Genomic DNA, 21,403 nt, shown 5'->3' on the forward strand with positions numbered 1-21,403 from the left:
ACGAGTTCCAGCTTGCCCAAGATTCAAAAAAAATTCAATCACTCCGCTTCAAATCGTTCCGATCTTTTTTTGTCAACTCACTTCAAGCCATCGTTTACAATCACTTTTCCTGAATCAATGAGCCCATGACAGGGCCCTTATGAACAGCATGCTTTCATATTTTCATAGTCAAGTTCAATGTAGGCCGGAATTGAATGAGTGTTGCTGCCATCACGAGTGAGACTGAGCAGAGAAGCATGATCAATTCCACCTTGGGGCGAGTGATGGACCCCGTGGGGGCGCGGGGATTATGGACTGTGCCGGTCGGGTCCTGATCGGAACTTCAAGTCGCTGTCGACTCAGCATTGAAAGCCTCAAGACACACTTCGGCACGTCTTCCGACTTGACGATTCTTCCGAACAAGGACGCGGTAGGTGGTAGAACCTAGCTTGGCTACTTGATGTGCTTGTCGGTGTTTCTCCGGATAACAATATGGAAAGCGAGCAGTAAAAGTCAATGACCAATACTTCCTGTAAATAAGACATCTACTGCCCCCATCCATCGACTATCTCTCGGAGACCAAGAAATCCTAGTTCGGAAATTGACTTGTTTTTTCACGTATGTGGCAGTTCTCATCGTCGTCGTTCTCCTCCAGACCCCTCGCATTTCCAACCTCAGCAGCAATATCGCCCACAGTCCTAATCGGGGCGAGTCTGAGGACTATCGCAATCAAGCTCTCTGAGACTGGATTTCGCACTTCCCCCAGCCTGCACGATTGGCGCGTCACGCAATTAGCGACAAACAATGGAGGATCCACCGACTGATACGTCGGAGAGATCTGGACCAAAGCTCGAGGAGTTAGGGGGTATTTATCATCCAACAGCTCATCAAAGCAGTTCATTGGCTGATTTTTGAATCCTCTCTAGAATTAGTTGTCCAGGGTTTTGTAAATCTGGAGCGTGAAATTAATTCCGAGCAGCAGTTTGCTCATGAAGCTACCCGGACTGTCCCTGTTGATGTTGAGGACTCGAGAGAAGTTCTTTACGATCGGTTAAATTTGACCTTCCTACCTCTCTTAAAGGATCAACTTGCCACTATGCCAAAATTGCTAGCGCCTGCGAGCATGATGGAGAAACCGGAGTCAAAACTTAAACGACTAATGGAGATCCAATCGGAACTGGACTACAACATCACTCAAATCAACTCTACCTTTCTCGTCCTCTGTCCGCAATATACATCTGCCTTTGTTCGAACCAATGACCAGCATCTCAAACAATTCAAGGCGTATAGGCTTTTTTTTATTCCGAAAAGAATTCCTCTACGCACTTGGGTTGATGTGTGATGTCTTTCGAGTGGCCTCTGAGCTCACAGAACAGTTGCGGCTCTCGCCAGCAGGATCAATTCGCGATGATGATTATTTTACTTATAAAAAATTGACCGACAGTGCAGTAGATCAGATCGAGCGGACCATCAAACACGCAAGAGGGTCTGAAATGGACTTTATCGAATATTGTGGTGAATGTGGGATACGTAGGATCGATGAACAGCTAATCAACCTAAACAGCCTCGTCGATCCAGTTGCTCCCAGGGGATATGCCCAATTCGACTCATTGACCCATCAACCAATCATCGATCTTGCTCAATTGGTAGTACCAATCATGAAGCTATCAAAATTATTCTTCAGGAAACTATTAAAACACGGTATAAACTGTCAAAGGCTACCCTCATTTACACAGATGAATTCTTCTCAACTCAGATGTTTATGCCAACCTAAAGGAGACGTTATTGCCAGACTCAGACTGCTTTTCGAAATCTTGCTCGACGTTGACGCGACTTTTCCAGCGCCTAGACCTGACGCTATTCGGAACATCACTCAAACAGTTGAACAAATTGCTAGTGATTTGGAAGCGGCATCTCTCTCTGTAGTCCGTTACGTTGTTCCCTTAATCGATAGTCTTGTGGATCAGAATTCCTACCAGGCTTGGTTTGTTACATGGAATGCTTTCATCAACACAGCGATTCACAATTTTGTCCAAGCTGCCAACCACCTTTAAGTTTGACCATGTTCCCTTGTACAGTTTCATTATTCCCAGTTTTCTTCAGATTGCATCGTTGCTTGACCCTGATCACCTCAAGAAAGCTTCTGACATTTTCCTCAAAGTTTTACTTCTGTAACTATCCTTCTTACCTCAACCTTAGCTCAACAATCAAATTGCAATTGTATGCCAGATAAAATAACGAGTTCGAACTTGCCCAAGATTCGAAAAACTCAGTAGCTTCACTGCAAATGGTTCCGATCTGTCTTGAATCTTGATCAGCTCATTTCAGGCCCTCGGTTGCAAAGACTTATCTTTTGTCACTGAGCGCTTGACAGTGGATGGCAATCAGGCTGTTTTGAACAGTATCCAACAGATGTCGAGTCGGCATTAAAAGCCTTGCAGTAACAGGCAGCAACTCAAGATGTCTAGTTTCGCGATTCTTCCGAACAAGGAGGTTTGGTGTGCTTCGTTGGTATTTCTCCGGATACATATAATAGATCTATCTAGACCTTTAACATGTGTTGGTACAAGCAATTTATAGCAGTTCATCTAATTCACCATTCTTTTCCATCTCCATCAAGTCTTCGCAGCCACCGCGATGCTGTGCGTTGATGAAAATCTTTGGAGGACATAGTGCAGACATTTTGATGTGCATGTAAGCACTGGCCCCTCTATGAAATACGGGAAGAGGAGAATACTCAACTTGGGGGACGGTGAATGGGTTTAAGCTGAACCTCTCCGCTAGCACTTTCCCCATGGTCGGCCCAGTGGCCTCCAAATCCAATTCGAAGCTCTGAGGTAGTTATGAATGCGTCATGATATGTTGGCGTAGTCCAATCAGGAAAGGGGACTGGGTCAGCTGAATCAGATAAAAGGAGGAAATTTCGTTTGTGGGATAGAATATACAAACGCAACTGTGATTTTAATGTCTTCTTTGTGGAGTGTGTTCAGTTTATTACCCAAGATCTTTTTTGCCCTTTTGCACCATTTACAAGACGATTTGCCGAAAATCATGATCTTGTTGGATGCAATTAATGACTGTGGTGGTGATCAGAAACGGCGGAACGTATTTAAGTCACCAGTGCGTCTTATGTGCTGGAGAAAGTAGCAGAAGAAGAAACAACGTACATCCATCGTCCTCTCGATTTCGTCGACTGGTTCATTCGGTGGGTTGATTGCACTGACGGACATCAGTAAAGAGCAGTGGACAAATGTCCTCATCATTCTTGATATCGACCACATCTGCGTTTTCCGTGAGGTATCAGTTCTAAGAAGTTGAATTGGATTAGTGCGACCACTACCATCAATTGAGAAAAACTGCAAATGTGGAAGAACTTACCGGATTACAAGATTAAGTGATGGCGATGGGAAGAGTACTGCCGAGACTGCCTGCAGAGCTCGGAGCTCTTAAATTACCAAAGCTCTCGAGTGGAGAACCCCAGATCCCCTGCTGATCCATAGATCCATTGGCACAGTCGTTCTTCTGGCTACAGATCCCTCCATTGATAGTGTGGCGAGATCGGCAACCATGAGAATTTAGCTCGGTATCCGATCTCCATGTACGAGGTCGACATGGACTGATCAACCTGGATACAATTGTGAGGGTTCCAGGGACGCGTCTCCCGGCCCAACAGGCTCTAACAGGCTGTGGTGCCACGGCCGAAACAGCAGTTGACAGGCCGAAAAAATAGCGCGGTGGCCGGTCAAATGGCCGGCCGGCAAAGGGGCCCGCCCGGCATGTGACAAGCCCCTTTCTGCGCAACAGCTTCAAGCAAGGGGCTGTCTCGGTCGGCCACGCCCACGGGCCGCGACACGGCACCTTCCGATTCCGGCCGAAAACATGGCGATCGTCGAGAGCCAAGCAGTGCCACGATTGTGGTGGAATGCGGATTGTAGGCCGATGTAGGTAATAATATCCCTGTGGTGCCGGATACACACATCATCAAGCTGCCCGGGGCTCCCGCCTGCCTCCTCCCCCTGCAATATCATGTCGCCTCACCACGCCCTCACACCTGGAGCTGCCCATGCGGCCTCGGCCTTCGCAGCGTGCAGCTACGTTGCCGTGCTCTACCTCTTCCCCTCGACCCGGACCCGGCCGTCGGAGGTCGATCAGAACGGCCGCAGACTCGACCGCTTGCACCCCGACATACTCAAGGCTCGGCTCTGGGCCGTCTCCGTGAGCAGCCTGTGCAGCGTCCTGTTGGTCGGCGTCCTGGCTAGAGCAAGTGCAGATCTACATTATTCATCCGTAAGACAGCCTCTAATTTCTGAAATAGCAGAGCAGATACACATTGAGAAATCATACTTTTTCACTCGTTCGGCTTCCTTGAAGTACAGTCTATCGGCGAAACTTTACAGCACGCACTCGCTCTCACCGGGCTGAAAACGCCCCACATTGGTTCCATTCCTGAATACATTCGACTATGCATCCAGCCGGTGATCCTGACGACGATTCTATTCTTGGGAGCACTCTACACCAAATTGGTACTCGAGCCCAAAGCGAAGACCGACGGGCCCTGTCGAAGCTTCAAGGACATCATCAACATCTACGTCGTCCGCACCTTGATCCTCGGCCCCCTATTTGAAGAGATCGTCTATCGTGGATGCATTATCGCCTTTCACCTCTTGGTCTCGTCTGCCAACCAACCATCGAAAACCAAGCTGATCTTCACCACTCCGCTTTGGTTTGGCTTCGGTAAGATAGAACCCTCGGTTTGTAAATAGCTGAAGCTCAGTACGACTCACTGCTCTGACCTTATGGTTGATAGCGCATGTCCATGGAATTTGGGAGACTTATCGGAGCCTCGCCGGCCGCGAAAATGCCTTGATGATTGCAATCCTCCAAGCTAGTCGGTTATTTCAATTCTAGTCTGTCCTGTTATCAAGAAACCTCCCCAGACACTCATCGTATATCACTTGCATTCCGTTCCGGTCTCAGCTGTCCAATTCACTTACACCACCATCTTCGGATGGTATGCGGCGTTTATTTACCTTCGAACTGGTGAGCAGCAACTTCAACATGTCTCAAACATCACCAGAAACAACACCAAGTCTCCGATTTCTTTTGTGGACAAGTACTCATTGGTGCTTGCATGCTTTTCTTCCCCACCAGGCTCCGTGATTTCAGCGACGCTTTGTCACAGTTTTTGTAACTACATGGGCTTGCCCCCCATCTTCGACTCGATGCAAAGATTCCCGAATAAACGTATAGGTACGCGGAAGATCTTCTTGAGTGCCGTGAACCTCGTGGGATTAAGCTAAACTCCTGACTTGATGCTTGGCTTTCCCCGCGAGACCAGCCATCCTTATGTATTACTTGATTGGGATAATCGCCTTTGGAGTTCTTCTGAGAGGATGGGCTAGCGATCCAGCCTTGTTCCCATCCAGCTCGCCCTTCTGGACCAATACCAAGATCAAATACTAGACCGTTTTAGGACATCAGGCAGGCTTTGAAGAAAAAAAAAACTACCTAGGCTATTCTCTCTTGACTCGTCACCCTATCGTTGGTCCCATTCCAGTGCTTAGATTGTGCCTCTGTTCTTCATAAACTGGTCAGTCATGTGGCACGTGAAAACTGAGTGTCACCATAGCTTCCTCTTGCTCCTTGTCAATATCCATTTGTCAACTTGATTACATTTCTGCTTGGATTTGCATTGTTCTGTATTCCTCTCCGGTGTTCCACTTGGAAAAGACAATACTTGTACCTCAAGTTTGTGCGGGCCCTCAGACTTGCTCATCTCAGCACCCAGACAGATATCCGTCTCAGGATTGAGGGCTTTGCATCCCCAGATCTCAAGCCGTATCATCGGAGTGAGGGGTAGACCTAACCAATACCTTGTCCGGATGGACTCCTTGCTTTTGCCCCCGGGCCGCTCTCAGCCTCCATCAACGCCACAACTTGAGCACTCCATTCATCAAACTCTTCATTGCGCACTCTATCAAAAAGTCAGCTCTCTGCTCCCCCCTGTAAGTTTGCACTTGATGAGTAAAAAATTCATTCTACATTGGCCTGTCCCAGGTTTTCAAACCCTTGATTTGCCAGTCTTGAAGGTGTCTTTCTTTAGTAGTGTGCTCCCGTTCTATATAAGAACTTGGGTGGGACATCACAATGCAAATGGTCTTAGACTAAGTACAAGATTGGCACAGCCGCAGTCATGAAGGCCAAAACCACCTTCCAGGCGGCCAAAGTTGGACTCAGGTTGGGCAACAGCGGCTTCGCGGGAGATGCTCTAAAGGTGGAACAGAGAATGGCGGCTTGGCAGGGGCTCTCCGGGGTGCAGTTGTTCTGATTCCTAAGAAATTCGCACACAAGCTTGGTTCATCAATCCACTTATAGGAATAAAACTGCTTCTGCTGGATGGAAAGCATACATAGCAGGAGAAATTCCACATGAACAACTTCTTCCCCTTTGAGACAGACTCAAAAAGGAATACCTCCCGTGGCAGCTTGAATGGAGAATTGCCTGCGACGTCTCGGACGGATGTCTATGATTTCCTACAGCTAACTGAGACAGGTGCTGGTATTTCACCTGTGGTCAACCTGTTACACTATACTCTACCTTACCCCCGCAGACCCCCGCATAGCACGCAAACCGTACATCTCCGGCTGAAATAAAAACCCTGAGGTACCCAGAAGCACTGCAGGCCCTGAATACTTCGAACCAGGAAGTCCGACTTTCATCTCATCCACTGAGCCACCGGTGCACTGAGGTCTGCCTCGCTACAGCCTTGCTTCCTGCAAGTCCCCACACCACTGCACCCGCTTTTGTAGCTATTACACAACTGGTCCTATGACCAACCATGACCACATGAATCCGGGTTGGGCAGCCATGGCAAGCCAACATGAGAAAGTCTTACATCTTGAGGCTTGCTCGCAACACACTGCATGAACTCTTGTCGGACAAGCTAGTCTGACAAGTGATCGTACTAACTTGATCCGACGAGTTCAGCAGCCCGACGATGCCAAACTGCAGAACTTGTTGGGCAATGCCGGTCCGAGCACTCGTTGGACTGGCATGTCCGACAAGTTGATTTGTGCAGTAACACTTGGGTCTTTTGACAGTCTTTGCTTATAGTTATTGTTAAATTTATCTGTTGAAGATTATTTCAAAGGCATAATCGTCACACAAAGATGAAAGAGAGGACAGAAGGAAAAACTAGTCTTCATAGATGTCATCATTGTCAGAATCACTCTCGGAAGTTTCATTATCATTATGTAGCATATCACTTTCAGTTTCGCTGACACTTTCATCCGAACGACTTTTGTCAGAGGATTCAATGGCGAACTTCCGTTTTTTGGTGGGAGGTTATTTTTCTTTGGAATTTGAGGTTGGTTTTGAACAAGCTGCCTTCTTGGGTTTCTGTTGGGGCTTCAATTTCTTGTTTGTTTGTTTCTTTTTTGTGGGTGTTTTGACATTTGATGTTGAGTCGTTGTTTTGTTTGGATCGCGCACCTCTCTTTGATGACTTCAATTCAGCACCTAAAGTTGCCGGAGCAACAGGAAACTTTTTGTTATTGATCAATTCCACGTCCCCGTCCCCAAATGCCGTCAAAATTTGTTGCAGTTGGCCATTCAGCATGTCCGAGGGTTTGCCACAGAAGTCGAGAACAGTGATATCAGAGTTGTCGAGCTTCAGTCAAAGAGTCAAGTCATGCCGTTTCAGACCAGCCGCCGTCTTGCCTGGCCATGCCTGGACTCTATTTTGAGTAGCATTTGCTATTGAAATTATGTCAATTATAGTCAAAATTGCTTAAAATTGGTTCAGACGTACCAATAAGTGCATTCAGTTTGTTTTTCACCGCTTGGTAATTGGCCTCCTTTGATCCTGTGCAGTATCTGATGTGAGCAATGAGCCTAGTAATTGGAGAATATAGAAATAAAGCATACCTAAGTCGTGTTTGCAATCAGGCATATCCTTCTTGCCATCTCTTCGTTTCCTTGATGGAATTACAACAGGCATGTTATCGGATGCCTTCCTGATAACTTCCTGCCCGCTAACAAAGGAGAAAAAGCTAGCACAAGGATCCATCTCCTTACAAAACATGTTGAGGAATTGCACCCCAAGATGGCTACCACCACTAATGAGTGTTGGCGGCTTACCGCTTGCACCTGGCTTCACAACCATCAATATACCTTCTACTCCATGCGCAGCTCCCAGGTTCTTCAACTGCAAAATGAGACCGCTGAGTAAGTATGAATTCAAAAAAAAAAACATCAAAAAGTAAATTAGTTGGGAGAGATGAATTTACGTCAAGTATGACCTTGCTGCTCCAACACTCCGTTTCAGGACTTCTGAGTTGCTGTAAATTCTCCTTGCCTTGTTTGGTTTCTGGAGGGGCGCCAGTCTCTTTGTCTCGTCCAAAAGGATTTGGCAATGTAGCCAAGAACTCGGGGTCCTTGTATTTCTCCTTTGTCTCCTCATCAACTTTCTTCCAAAGCGCGCCACAAGTTGTTTTTCGCTCAGATAAGGTGATTTCATCTTGGTTGGTGCAGATGATCTACTGTCAGCCAGCACATTATAACCTTCAAACAGGATAGGCAGAGAAAAAAAAAAAGACAAACAGTTATAATATGCTTTACGGGCCTCTACATCATACTTGCAAAAGTTGTTATAGTTGGTGGACCCTTTGAATTGGTTCTTACTCCCAACATATTTTAATACAGGCGAAAGACAGAGAAGTTGCTCAACTGCAATTCGATGGATGGCCTTTTGATACTCATGAAATGCTGCACTCAGCGCAATGCGATCATCTTCAACAAGACGCTTGTACTTGGAATGTGTAAGCACCTTCTTGCGCAGTTGGTCAAGATCTAAGTCTTTCAACGAGTTGACAATTTCAGGGTCAAGTCGAGCTCTCTTTTGGGCCTGCTTTTCTCTTTTCGGAGTGTCTTTGTTGGTCGGCGAGTTTGTGTGGGATCCATCGGCAGAGATTTTGGGCACAGGAACATCTGGAATATTAGGATTGGGCTCCTTACTTGTTTGCGTGGGAGTTGGTGGGCACCGTTGGGTAGTAGTTGGTGCAGAGGACAAGTGTGATAGATTACTTTTTGATCTTGAGTTAGGCTTAGCTACCAGAGGGGATTGGGATAATTTGTTGACCGGTGGAAAAGGCTTAAAGCTGGCTAGTGGGTTGATCTGAGCTACCAGCTGTTGTCGAGGAAGGCATCCTCGTGGGGGCCTGGGCTTGTGGCTTAGCGGCAGTTGAGTAGAATAAGATGAAGAGTTCAGTGGAATTTCGGAAATTTGGTTCACTGGAGCCAAATGCCGAGCGGTGTGAGCAGCATCCAGTGGTTTGTGGTGAGTTGTTGGTGGTGGTCCGACAGACAAAACTGAATGAGAACCGGAGCTAGACTGATTATGTTGATCTTGAGAGGGATTGTTAGAGTTGTTTTGCTCCTTAATCAAGCGATTTCGAGCAATATCGAGAAGGAATCAATCAGCGTACGAGAGATTTTGATTTAGTAATAGGTTGTCGATATATTCAACAGATGGGTAATTGGGTTGTATGTAGTATCCGGCGGTGGGATTATCATCTGGACTATCAGGATCTTCAGACAAGTCAATGTGGTTAGGGGGAATTGGGTGCGAGGCGGTCTGTGTTGCTCTTCCCTGGGTGTAACCGGAGTTCTGGCTGGTTGGAATCATCGGCTGAAAATTTTCCTGATAGGTGTTAGTCTGACCAGGTGACTGATACGCAGAACGGTGGCTTGCATTTGGGTAGCTGAGGTTGGTGCCAGCTTGCTGATAACCACAAACTGGATTGGTTTGCTGGAAATGGTTGGTCGGGGTGTTGGATGATGGTCCAAACATAGAGCCTTGCGCAAAATTTGGTGGTTGCATTTTTCAGTTCCTGGAGGCGCTAAACGGACGAGGAGGCAAAGGAGGACTGGACCACAGTTGTTTTGTTTGGCAAAAGGTAGGCTAATCGGTTGCAGAATTCTGAGCTGTGTGGTTTTTCAAGCAGTACAGGAAGAAGATAATGTGAGCGTCTCTGAAACGGGCAAACAAAAAGTCAGTTGCAGCAGGTGGAAGAGGGTGAGACAAAACAAGGACTAGCCCTTGGAAACCGCCGTGCTTTCAAGACCACGGGAAGTAGAGAATCGTTGGGTCTCCAAAGGAACACTGGCAGAAGGTGGTGTGTCTGTAATGTTTTCAAAGCGAGAGTCAGTGAAGTTCTACTAGGGGAAGAGCACAAAAAAAAGCTGGGCAAACCTGAAGTCAAATCCGGAACAGCTTGTAACGTTGACTTGGCCGGGATGATAGAGACCTGGCGCGCTTTGGTGCTTGGGGCCACACTGGTGAACTTAGAGATTTCCGGGCGGTACCCGCCACCCGCGGTGGGGCTCTATACATGCCGGGTACCGCTCACGGGGGGGGGGTTCGTACGCGCCGCAGTCGTACTGTCGGTTTACGTGTAATCCGACAGTACAGCCGCGGCGCACTGAACTGACGACAGCAAGAGAAATGAAATTGGTGATGTTTTCAAAACACCAACCACTAGCCAGTGGGGCTAAATGAGATGATTCAAAAACTGGGAAATGATTTTATAGAAAATATAAAAATTATCCCCAGCTTTTCAATTGTATAATTAGCTCTAGCAAAGCACCAACTGGCTAGTGGTTATTCTCAAGACCTATAGTTTATATTGTAATGCCCGTATCTGCATTTCATGTCCAAATACACAAATCTTGTGAACCAAAGCCACTAGCTTGTTGAGGCTACAGATGAGGTAATTAGATGATTCCAAAGCTGGGAGTAATTTTTAAAAACAATAAGAAAATTATTCCCAGCTTTGGAATCATATAATTATCTCTACTGTAGCCCCACTGGATAGTGGTTGGTGTCAAAGTGTATACTTGTTGAAAAACATGTGATTTATCAAGGACCACTAGCTTATTGGGGCTACAGATGAGCTAATTAGATGATTCCAAAGCTGGGAATAATTTTTAAAAACAATAAGAAAATTATTCCCAGCTTTGGAATCATGTAATTATCTCTTCTGTAGCCCAAACTAGCTAGTGGTCCTCGATAAATCACATGTTTTTCAACAAGTATACACTTTGACACCAACCACTAGCCAGTGGGGCTACAGTAGAGATAATTATATGATTCCAAAGCTGGGAATAATTTTCTTATTGTTTTTAAAAATTATTCCCAGATTTGGAATCATCTAATTATCCCTTCTGTAGCCCCAACCAGCCAGTGGTTATTTTTAACCGCAATGGTGAATTGTGAGTGCAGACGCGTTGATTTTGACAAGATGAGTACTATGGTTTTTTTCAATTGTCAGAGTTTTGCCCGCCATTCTATGTGGTACATGCATGGTCCCCAGATTTCGTACCAACCTGTTCCACCGGAGTACATATCATGCTCTCTTCTAACTTCAACTGCTGGCTCACACTCGATCTTGCGAAGGCCTTCTAGCGCTACCAAACTGCTATCCTCAAATTGATCTCCACCTCGTAACCACAACTACTCTGATTGACACCGATATTAACCGATTGTTCAGCACTTTCAACCAAGGAAAGATATCTTCCAACCGAACTCAGCCTTTGAATCAAAACACCCTAGTCAAATTAATCTAGCAGCACTGAGGCGTATGATACTTTTAGTTATTGTGAATGCTTGCCCCAACAAAGAACCATCAATCTCATTGACGTTCATGGTAGGTTAGACTGATCTTCCTATCCAATGTGATTGAATCCTCACTCAACAAAGCTCTCTTATAGGACAACGCCGGGAAAACTTTGCTTTTTGTTCTTGTACCCCTGATGCCGCCCGGCTGATCCAGAGTGGATATCTTCCCGGTTCACCTATCCGACCAGTTACCACATTCTCTTTTCCGCTTCTCATTCTCCATAATTTGTTGTGGAACCATTGTCATGTTGGGGCCTTGCCATTCACAACTGCCCTCATGGAATATCTGGAACCAAGATCGCAGCGGCTGACGGTGCGCAACGGAAAGCATGTAAGCTATGTACATACATTATCTTCTTCCCAAGGGTTTCAGCAGCTAATATTTTTCTGCAGGCTTGTGAACTGCGAAAACCTTTCTCAGCAGCAGTTGACCTGTACAGAGATCTCGAAGAAAAGACAACACAGCTAATGTTCTCCGTACTGCGTCTCAGCCCTCAGAATATCCTGGCCTGCCAAAGCTGCCCCGCATGTTTCGGACCAGAGCCCTTGAAAAACAAAGTGTATCCTTCTTCAACTAAAGACCAATTGATAATCTGCCTTGATGGTAATTTCCAACAACGGCACCATATCAAGGCAAGCCGGGACTACAATCAGCTACGGACTCCAAGTATTTTCCTTCCAACATCGGAAGTTGAAGATATGAAAGCAACAATTAGACAACTGGAGCTCCTAAAAAAACCGGACAACAAGGTCAGTGGTATGATTGATGTTCCTCTTTTATCCATGTGGTTCTTTGCACTGATAATTGGTTTGTTTCAATATAATGTTCCAGAAGGACCGCTGCACTGATGCTAACAAAGCTGCGGACGAAAAACGCAACGAATCAACCTGGAAAGGGTGCGATGACACAGGCATTCTGGGCTGCTGCTGTCGGCACAACGCTGCCATCTACATGGCAAATATCTCCAAGTCCGGGGAACAGAGATGTTTTCCTCTCACCCTTATAAACCGAATTCTCACTGAAGTTGAGCCAGATCAACAAGTGGGAATCCTCTATGACATTGGATGTTCACTGGACAAGTATATGAAAATAGTAAGACTTCATTTTTCCTGCATGGTTTTGCAAAATAACAACCTCTGCCTCTTCCTTGCTTTATTCTGTATTTTCCAGCGCAACCTCTTTGAAGAACACCGGCCTTGTATTCAGATGGGAACTTTGATCTTCCATTCGTATGTTCACGAGTGGTCATGCCAGATTGACTACAATCCTTGCTACAACACGGGTTGGGGACTATTGGATGGGGAGGGTCTTGAGCGGATGTGGTCATACCTCTCCCCCCTTATAAGTTTTTTGCGATATGCCACTCGCAACCATCGATTGGCTTCACTTTCTCACCGGTTGAAGCATCACAACAGACGAGGCCTTCGCAACTTGTGTACATATCTTTTTGTTATTTGGTAGTTACAGCTTACTGTGCTGAGCATTTTTGTTGATAGTCCGATGGCTAAAACACAAGTTCAACAATGCTATTCGACGTCGCCATATGATCAAGGTTGATCTATCACAGCTCCTGCAGAAACAAAATCCGTACTCTTCGTCTGGGAGGTGTTATACTTGTGGTTTCTTCAGGAAACAATGGCGGGAGCAACGGAATTTCAAAGCTCAATCAACTGCAGATCAAGAAAATCGCCGGCAGAAGCTTGCTTCACTGTACAAGAAGGAAGCAGCCCTTGAAGCATTGAGGTGAACTTATATTTTATTGGGCGCATTCTTTTAATTTTGGGCAATTCAAATATGATGGTTGGTTGATATTCTTACGGATCCCAATCAGAGAACGACTCCGTGAATCATACAAGTACTTGTCAACTGCCGAAGAAGTCCATGAGCTCTTGGACAAGATTGCTATTGAGGCGGAGAATCTGGAAAGAGAGTGGGTTGATGCAACTGAGGGGGGGCTTCTAGCACCCGAAAGTAAGTATCCAATAGTCAAAATGAACCCTGATGTGTTCAATCCTACTGAACTGGCTTGTTACTAGCCAAAGAGAAAAAACTACTACTCCTCTTGTGGAGTGCAAAGGCCAACCTCTTTGTCCAAGCGGTGGAGTTGCGAGCAGAAAGACAGCTGATTGTGGAGTCGCAAACAATGGGCCGACGTCTAGGAACAAAGCTACAGCAGAAAATCTTGAAGGCAATCCAAGGCCGACGTGGTCCAATCAACAAGTTGATCGCAACTTTCAACAAGATCTTTGATGAATACGTCACAAAGTATCCCAATCAGCGCCTTGCCAGCCAAACCCATCATCCCTTGATGTATGCCGCTTTTTCGAAGATGCCGCTTGACGACAGGTTTTGGAGCGATGGGATATCTTACCATTCAGAGGCACCCTGGGCCACAGATGCTGATGTACAAAGCGGGATACACGGTGTCTTACTTTTGGACAGGGTTTGAGAGGAATTTGAGCTTATTTCTCAAGAACTTTACCAAGCAATGGGCTGGGCAATATCACATTACGACCATCTCAGAGAATGTATCATGTACATCCAAACCCGTGAGTTTCATGAATTGTACCAGTATTAGTGCATCGACTGATGGTCATTCTTAATAATTCAAGGAGTGCATCAATTAGAGGAGGGTGCCGAAGTTGAGCTGGATCACATTGATGGCTTAACCCTTGAAAACTGTTCTAGAGAAGAAAAAATACGGCTAATCAATTGCGAGCTCAAATCAATCCTTTACGATCATGGTCTGCTGGTTCAGGATTGGTCAGCAGATGTAGCCTGGTTGTGGCATTGGTGCGAACAAATGGACAACGGCGACTGCGGAGATCTACCGGAAAGATGGGCAACTTTACTTGACCAGATTACGGTGGACCAACAGAGTCGTGGACACAGGCGGGCTGAGGACGGAGCTACAGGTGTTGTGGACACTGATGAGGAGGAAGCAGTTTTGGGGGTGCATGTGGATGATGGCGAAGGAGGCAACAGAGCTCAACCCGAAAATCCCAACGCAGGCGATGGTGGTGATGAAATGGGAGATGAGGATGTTGAGGAAGGATGGGAGGACTTTTAACTGTTGAAATTTCAACCCACTATCATTTATTTTTCTTCTTTTTCTGTTGCATGTAGGCAACTCTTGACTCTGCGCAACAAATTATTTTTTTATTTTTTCTTCCTCGTTTTGATTCTCTTTCTTGTCATTATTACAACTCAAAAAAAAAGCTACTGTACTGTGAAGAAAATAGTAAGAGATACCAGCGCAAGATTTCATTAAAAATAACTTGGAAGCAAAAACAAAGGGGCCGTGAGTGCAAACGTGTGTTATGTTGCACGAGAACTGGCCTGGTGTACATAGATTTTGCCTGTCATGTTGCTCAAGCCGGCCGCAGCTGGGTTGGTTCCGAGTTGGCCAGTGATGTCAGTTTGGTATGATTGTGAGCCTGCCGGTGTTATGTACTTGGTGGGATGGGATTCACAAGGAAGGAGGGTTGTGGTGAAACAGAGCTGGGTTGGTGAGGACTTATAAATTTTCCTTGGTTCGCAGTACCCAGGGTCTATAGTGCTTTTGGGGAACCCAGGGTTTTTATTTTAGTCGGAGATGTATGGTTTGCAACCTATGCGCGGGACTGCGGGGGCTACGTAGAGTATAGTAAAACAGGTTGGCCACAGGTGTGGTATTTATTTCCTAGCAAGCGCCAAGGTTTACCTTGATCATCTTCCGTGTCGGTACAGCTTCAGGGTTCAATCTGCCCCTTGTTAATTGCACCCGTGACGGTCTACATTGCACTGATGTGTAGTCCGTGTCAAAGTGTAAATCAGACTACACAATAGTTCAAGCCCGCACTCAGCTGGCCTCACCGAGTCACAAGGGCACTCACCGACTTCGGTGTTAACTTTACACAAGTCAACGACTTGAACTTTTGCAACAACCGGCAACGCACCACACACCACGCACCACGCACCACCCCACCACACACCATCATCAAAAATGAACTTTGGCTCAATTCCGTTTGGTCTTCAACCACAAGGACCCTTTCTCAATCAGGTTCAACCATCACGTTACACCCAATGGAACAATCCAGCCCGCAACTCAAGTACTCAGCACAGATCCCTCAACGGCCACACTGGCAATCATCAAGGCATCCATTTTGGTAATATTGATGGTAGTCTCCCAAAAAATACTAACCATCTTTACCAACAGCTTCACCATACTGGCCAACAAATTCATCCCCAAAGTGGCGGGTTTGGTATACCAAATTGCGGTCTCCCAAACGGCATCCGTCAAGCCCCTCAACAGTATCATCACAGCGGCCAGCAACTCCCCCATCAGTTTGGTTTTGCGAACAATACTCATCATACCGGCAAACCACTTCAGCACAGCTTGCAACATCAGCCAACTCCTCAAGGCGAGTCTGGCCTCCGTGGCCCTCCTCCTGGTATGTAGCAATTGCGCCCAGCCTACCAGCCAAACAGACCTTGCTAACCTTCCATGGTGTTTTACTAGTGGGCAGCACGAACTTTCATGATGGCCGGACCAATGGCGCCGACCCGCAGCATTGTCAGGTTGACAGCCATCATGACATCTCTCCCCCCAATGGACAACATCACCCACCACCCACCCCATCCAATACCAGCCCCAACAATCCAGCACCCCAGGCGGCACGCAAACCGCAGAAGCCGCATAAGAAAACCACCCATTCCCATGTGGAAGCTGGCCAAGCATCCCGAAGTACTGAAGCCACCGGGAATGAACAGCAGACTGATCTGCCTGTGGGGCCAACCCAGCATGAGATCATCACTCAATTCCTCAATGTCAACAATCCGCCTAGTAAATCCAGCCCATTGGTACAGCTGACCATGTCAGATTTCTTGGACAAGACCACTGCAAGATACGCCAAATTGCACACGAGAAATCCAAGAAAGTGCTTACATCCGACAACAAAGCATTTTTCTTTGGTTTCTATGAGAAGCAACAGCGTGAGTTGGCTGTTGCTGCAGTGAACAGACACGTGTCTGTTGGAATGATTGAAGATTTGTTGTAAGTTTTGTGTGTTTGCAAACTCATGGGAAACTGTTCTGAATCCAAGCTCAACTCTAACCAGGGGTCGGAAGCAGGCACTGCAAGAGTTATCTGCCTGGAACAATTTCCAAATAAAGCATGGTGTTTTATTTTGAGGCAGTAATTACATCGATGTTGTATATTGACTTGAATGATTCAATTACTGATGTAAATCTGTTTGGACATTCCGCTGCTTCCGCTGCAAAATCAGAAGGAAAAGGTGTTAAAGGATCTGGTGCTATGACCGAGCTGTCTGTGAGGTGGAATGCAATGTCTCTTGAAGAGCGCATGGCTTATGAAACTCCAAACTTCACTGAGGTTCCAAACAAAAATGGCTTAAGAGCTCACTCTGAATCAATGCTGCATGCGGAGAAGCGCGTGGATAAATGGATGGACACATGGCAAAAAAAAGTGACTATGACCAACTTCCTATGCTGAAGTTAATAAGCTGACGTGAAAATTCTGTCTTCTAAATAGGCTGTGCATGTTGCAAAAACCAATCACTGTGAGATTGTAATCTTTGCAGTTTCGTCCCACCTTGGTGATCACAACTTCCAGTATGTACAAGCAACCCCAGGCGTGGCTGAATTTGTCCGTGAAACTGCCTCCACCGATGGGCTGAAAAATTACCAAAGCCGACTCCAAGCTTTTTTGACGGGTGCACGCTTAAATGACATATCGGCTAGCCTTGCAAAGAAAAAAACAAAAAAAGGTATGTCTGTGGACACCATTGGGAAACAGTATTATTTTTTAACAAGGCCGCTTGTACTGTGACCAGCTTCCTCCAAGGCCGAAGTCAATGTTGCAAGAGAAAAACTTAATGAGTTGGTCGGTGAGTTAATCTCGTGCAGCTCAATGATGAGTGATGCATTTGGATGCCATTTCTAACTGCAGCCGGATTCATTACAGATCAGGCAACAGATGGAAAGAAGGACAGTTGAACCTGGCAAGGATGTGATGTCGCACTAGGCAAGCTGGGTTATAAAGTTGTTTTTATGCCTGGCCATCGTTCAAAGCCTGAGTGGATCAAATCATACAGCAACGGCCTGCTCCAACCTGAGGCCAAGTTAGTCAATGAAGACATTGACAACAGACTTATCCGAGTAATTCATGACCAAGAAGCACTCATTGGACGCACTCGTGCTACTGTAAGGAAACCTCACTCTCCTCGTACTGCACAATCTGGCATAGAGCACGCCAATCTAGAGGGGACAGTCAACGGCGATGGCAGCAAACAAACAACTACCGCTCAATTACAGTCTCCTCCCACCCGCAAACAAAAATCTCCAGGTACTAGAACCACGGCACCCCCTAAGCAAAAGCGTGCTCGGAAAACACCAGCAGCCCAAAGAAAAGCACGATTGCCACCTTTGACTGCAGCTGAACGAGCCTTAGATCCTTCTTCCTCCGAATCGGACTCCAAAACCCGCAACAGCTTCAGTGTTATCCAAGACTCATCTTCTCAATCTGACCACCTCTCTGAAAGCGGACACAGAAGATCCTGTGAGAATGAAGACAGTACTGCCTCCAACCAGTCACACTCAAACGAGGTGGCTACACCGGCCATTTGCAAGAAGTGGCGCCCCAAGAAAGTTGTACCCGCAGATGCCACCCATAGTACAAACAACTGAATGTATATCATGTGCTCTTCTTTTGACATATCTCGCTGTTATATTAGAATCACCATGTCTACTCTCACTCCCTGACCGCCTCCCTCCTGAGCCCTTGGCTCTAGTTAATTCAGCTGAACTATTTTACTTAACCCTCCTTGATTAAAAACTTACCCTCATCTATTGCAGTACTTAGCTTTTGGCTCTATTGCAGCGCACTCCCGCTTTACATAAATACTACATAAATCCAAACGTTGGAGTTAAACTACCGAACTGGTAATAGACCCTCAGGTAGCGGGAATGCCGGGTACCGCCTGGCTTTGGTCCCCCGAGTATACCCGTACCCGGGCGGGAACACACCCGTACCGGTGTGTCCATGGGCGGGAATGAAATCGCCGGGTACCCCGCAGGTTCCAGCGCCAGGTCACCCCGCGGCGTAGCAGCTGCTCGCAAAGCGGGTTCAATGACTAATATTGCATATGCATCAAGCCACCCTATCCAGATGGGACTGCGGAACCTAAGATGATGATACTGGGAAACCTAAACCTCCCGCGAGAAACTTCACCATACCATACCCGCCGCCTCCAATGGCTAACTGCATCCCCATGACGCCAGGACCGTACCACCTTGATTGCCTTCACCTTCAATCAGCATCTCCTAGCCCTAGTCACCCGGAAGAAGAGCCCCTTGTTCCTCGATGAACCTGGTCGCTCGCATTGCTTGGCCGTAAGGCACCCTCTTCCCCCACTGGGCCAACGTTGCAGAACGGTAAGCTCTCTCTCTCGCACATTTCTCTATGTATCTCTGGTTGCTGGCAAGGCACAGCTGCGGTCTGCCCTCCAGAGCCCGCCCATCTACCCTTCTACTCCATCCCAGCAAGCAGGAACTGACGTTAAACAACTTCTTTTTAACCCTCTCCGCCATCGAAGTCGCCTTCTCGACTTACTACCTCTACTGTGCCCGGCTCGTCCAACAAAGGGTCGCCCAATTCGATCATCCAACCCCCTATATCCGCACCTCCATTGATTGCATCGTCTGCAGCGGTCTGGGACCAGCCCAATCGGGCTGCTCTTCTCACTTGACACTCTTAAAAATCCCTAAGGCAAGCTCTCTCTCTCTTGCTCTCTGTGAGCCAAGACTAAGCCTAACTTCCTCCAATCAATCTCTCTTTCCCGGCCCAGCTCACGCTCCGGTCTCGCTCCGGACGCTTTACTAGCCTACAACGATTCCGCCTCTGTAGCCTGCACCTTCCTTATCTCCTGGCACCGAACTGCTGTATCGGTCAAAGAGATGCTAGACCACAAATGTTTGGTTTCCCAGACTTGTGATGGCCTAATATCTGTCTCTCCATGGCTCCAAATGCCCGCTCTACCTGTGGGAGGAATGAGGAACACTCCTCCCTGCTGCCCTCTCAAACTTATCATTTTATCGGCATGGGAGAAACTCGGATAGATCTGTTGTGCTAACATGATCGTTGTCTTAATGGAACTGTAGTAAAACCACTGTACTATACTATGAGGGTGATGAGCACCAATCTGTTGGTCCTGCCGTCCTGTCAGATAGATTTTTACACTTGTGTGAGAGAAACCCAGAGTCCATACCAATCTGTTGCATTTACTCTTGGGAGACTCGGAGCAATCAGTCGTGTTGACCCAATACATTGGTCTAAGTGGATCAGGCCGGAGGGAGTGAAGCTGTGACTGAGGGGATCTGTGATCAGATTAGACAAGGAAATTGGTAGATTTAGTGGAGGCCAGGTTTGGAGAACCAATGACTAAGAGCGATCATTCGTGTTGACCCAATACATTGGTCAAAGTGGATCAGGCCAGAGGGAGTGAAGCGGTGACTGAGGGGATCTGTGATCAGATAAGACAAGGAAATTGGTAGATTTAGTGGATTCCAGGTTTGGAGAACCAATACCCGTGCCGTGCCCTGCTGATGTGACCATGTTCCTTATTGTCAGGTTCACATTCTTATACAAAGGTACCTGTAAGTTGGTCACACAATTTTGCACATTAACAAAACACAAATATAAAGCTGGTTAGGAGTACATAGCTTTGAAATGGGCTTGTTGTGGTGCTGGGCCATAATCCTTGTGAGATTCAATCTTGTGGGATGGATCCATGTTTTGCTTTTTGAATGCCGTGGACCTACCCAAAAAAATTGACAGCAAAAGATAAACACCAAGGAGCTGTAGCTTGCACATATATGATATTCATGAAATAATAATGGGGACATCTTGCCATTGGTAATAAATTATCTAATTACAGCAGAGAAACTAAATCACTAAATCAGTTTAGGAGTGATTTATGTTTCAATATATTTTCTGTTATTTACATAGTAATTTTTAGCACAGGTTTATCTGACAAGAAAATTAGTCATTTGCTAAATCCAACTGCTCAACCAGGGGTGCAGGATGAGGATGAGGTCCCAAATTCATCTACAGAAAATATGGAAATCTGCTTTCAGCTTTAATTAAATTAAAATGGATTCATCAGAAAATCATTAGCACTGTGGCATGAAATTTACACACTTATGAAATATGTAAGTCCACCACTTCTGCATTGTATTCATGCTTTGTGAACTTGATACCCGCGCTGAAGCAACACTGAAACTGCAATCTGCCTAAGGAGATGCTGTTGCAACGGGTCATAGGTCAAAAGTATGTTCCAAACCAGGTGTCCCGAAGTCTTTGTGCGCTCTTATCAAGTGAGAAAGAGCTATGTACACAAAGGAACTTGTGAACTGAAGTGCAAATAATACAAAAATTTGTGATCCACTTGCGTGAGCACACCTGCTGTCCAATTACTTAGAGTGGTTCTGACCTATGCTTAATAGATGTGCCAGTGTTGTCTGAATTTGAGAGATTCTTTTTGTGTGCTAGAATGATATTAGTTTCAAGTATTAGACACTTCCACCATATTGACAGTTTGGTAATGAGTTTGCTTCCAAGGAGGTAGGAACCATCCCACCCAAAATGACTCAAGTCACCAGCCTAGACAACATTCAACTGTGCAAGCCAAAGTTGCTTCAATGAAGCTATGCTCCAGAAAGGACACTTCATGGCAAGACATAATCTTT

At 46.3% G+C, this 21,403-nt stretch overlaps 6 protein-coding genes across 6 annotated transcripts; 4 read left to right on the top strand and 2 right to left on the bottom strand.

Moving 5' to 3' along the window:
• Window positions 1-289: 289 nt before the first annotated feature.
• Window positions 290-803, top strand: PtA15_5A836 (uncharacterized protein; the record flags this gene model as incomplete). Its single annotated transcript, XM_053169639.1, has 2 exons — window positions 290-409; window positions 609-803. The coding sequence occupies 2 exons, from the start codon at window positions 290-292 to the stop codon at window positions 801-803; spliced, it is 315 nt and encodes a 104-aa protein (XP_053020816.1).
• A 1,750-nt stretch (window positions 804-2,553) lies between these two features.
• Window positions 2,554-3,260, bottom strand: PtA15_5A837 (uncharacterized protein; the record flags this gene model as incomplete). Its single annotated transcript, XM_053169640.1, has 4 exons — window positions 2,554-2,637; window positions 2,722-2,811; window positions 2,934-3,056; window positions 3,147-3,260. 4 exons carry the CDS (start codon window positions 3,258-3,260, stop codon window positions 2,554-2,556), a joined length of 411 nt encoding a protein of 136 aa, XP_053020817.1.
• A 745-nt stretch (window positions 3,261-4,005) lies between these two features.
• PtA15_5A838 (uncharacterized protein) lies at window positions 4,006-5,442 on the top strand (the record flags this gene model as incomplete). Its single annotated transcript, XM_053169641.1, has 6 exons — window positions 4,006-4,266; window positions 4,356-4,713; window positions 4,787-4,867; window positions 4,957-5,019; window positions 5,131-5,229; window positions 5,318-5,442. The coding sequence occupies 6 exons, from the start codon at window positions 4,006-4,008 to the stop codon at window positions 5,440-5,442; spliced, it is 987 nt and encodes a 328-aa protein (XP_053020818.1).
• A 3,688-nt stretch (window positions 5,443-9,130) lies between these two features.
• On the bottom strand, window positions 9,131-9,663 carry PtA15_5A839 (uncharacterized protein; the record flags this gene model as incomplete). The annotated part of the gene is made up of 2 exons (XM_053169642.1): window positions 9,131-9,269; window positions 9,464-9,663. 2 exons carry the CDS (start codon window positions 9,661-9,663, stop codon window positions 9,131-9,133), a joined length of 339 nt encoding a protein of 112 aa, XP_053020819.1.
• A 4,481-nt stretch (window positions 9,664-14,144) lies between these two features.
• PtA15_5A840 (uncharacterized protein) lies at window positions 14,145-14,726 on the top strand (the record flags this gene model as incomplete). The annotated part of the gene is made up of 2 exons (XM_053169644.1): window positions 14,145-14,205; window positions 14,269-14,726. 2 exons carry the CDS (start codon window positions 14,145-14,147, stop codon window positions 14,724-14,726), a joined length of 519 nt encoding a protein of 172 aa, XP_053020820.1.
• Window positions 14,727-15,641: 915 nt separating this feature from the next.
• On the top strand, window positions 15,642-19,404 carry PtA15_5A841 (uncharacterized protein; the record flags this gene model as incomplete). The annotated part of the gene is made up of 5 exons (XM_053169645.1): window positions 15,642-16,089; window positions 16,158-16,512; window positions 17,752-18,307; window positions 18,938-19,048; window positions 19,252-19,404. The coding sequence occupies 5 exons, from the start codon at window positions 15,642-15,644 to the stop codon at window positions 19,402-19,404; spliced, it is 1,623 nt and encodes a 540-aa protein (XP_053020821.1).
• Window positions 19,405-21,403: the final 1,999 nt, after the last annotated feature.

The sequence above is a fragment of the Puccinia triticina genome, chromosome 5A (assembly GCF_026914185.1).
Source record: "Puccinia triticina chromosome 5A, complete sequence".
Classification (NCBI taxonomy): Eukaryota; Fungi; Basidiomycota; class Pucciniomycetes; order Pucciniales; family Pucciniaceae; genus Puccinia; species Puccinia triticina.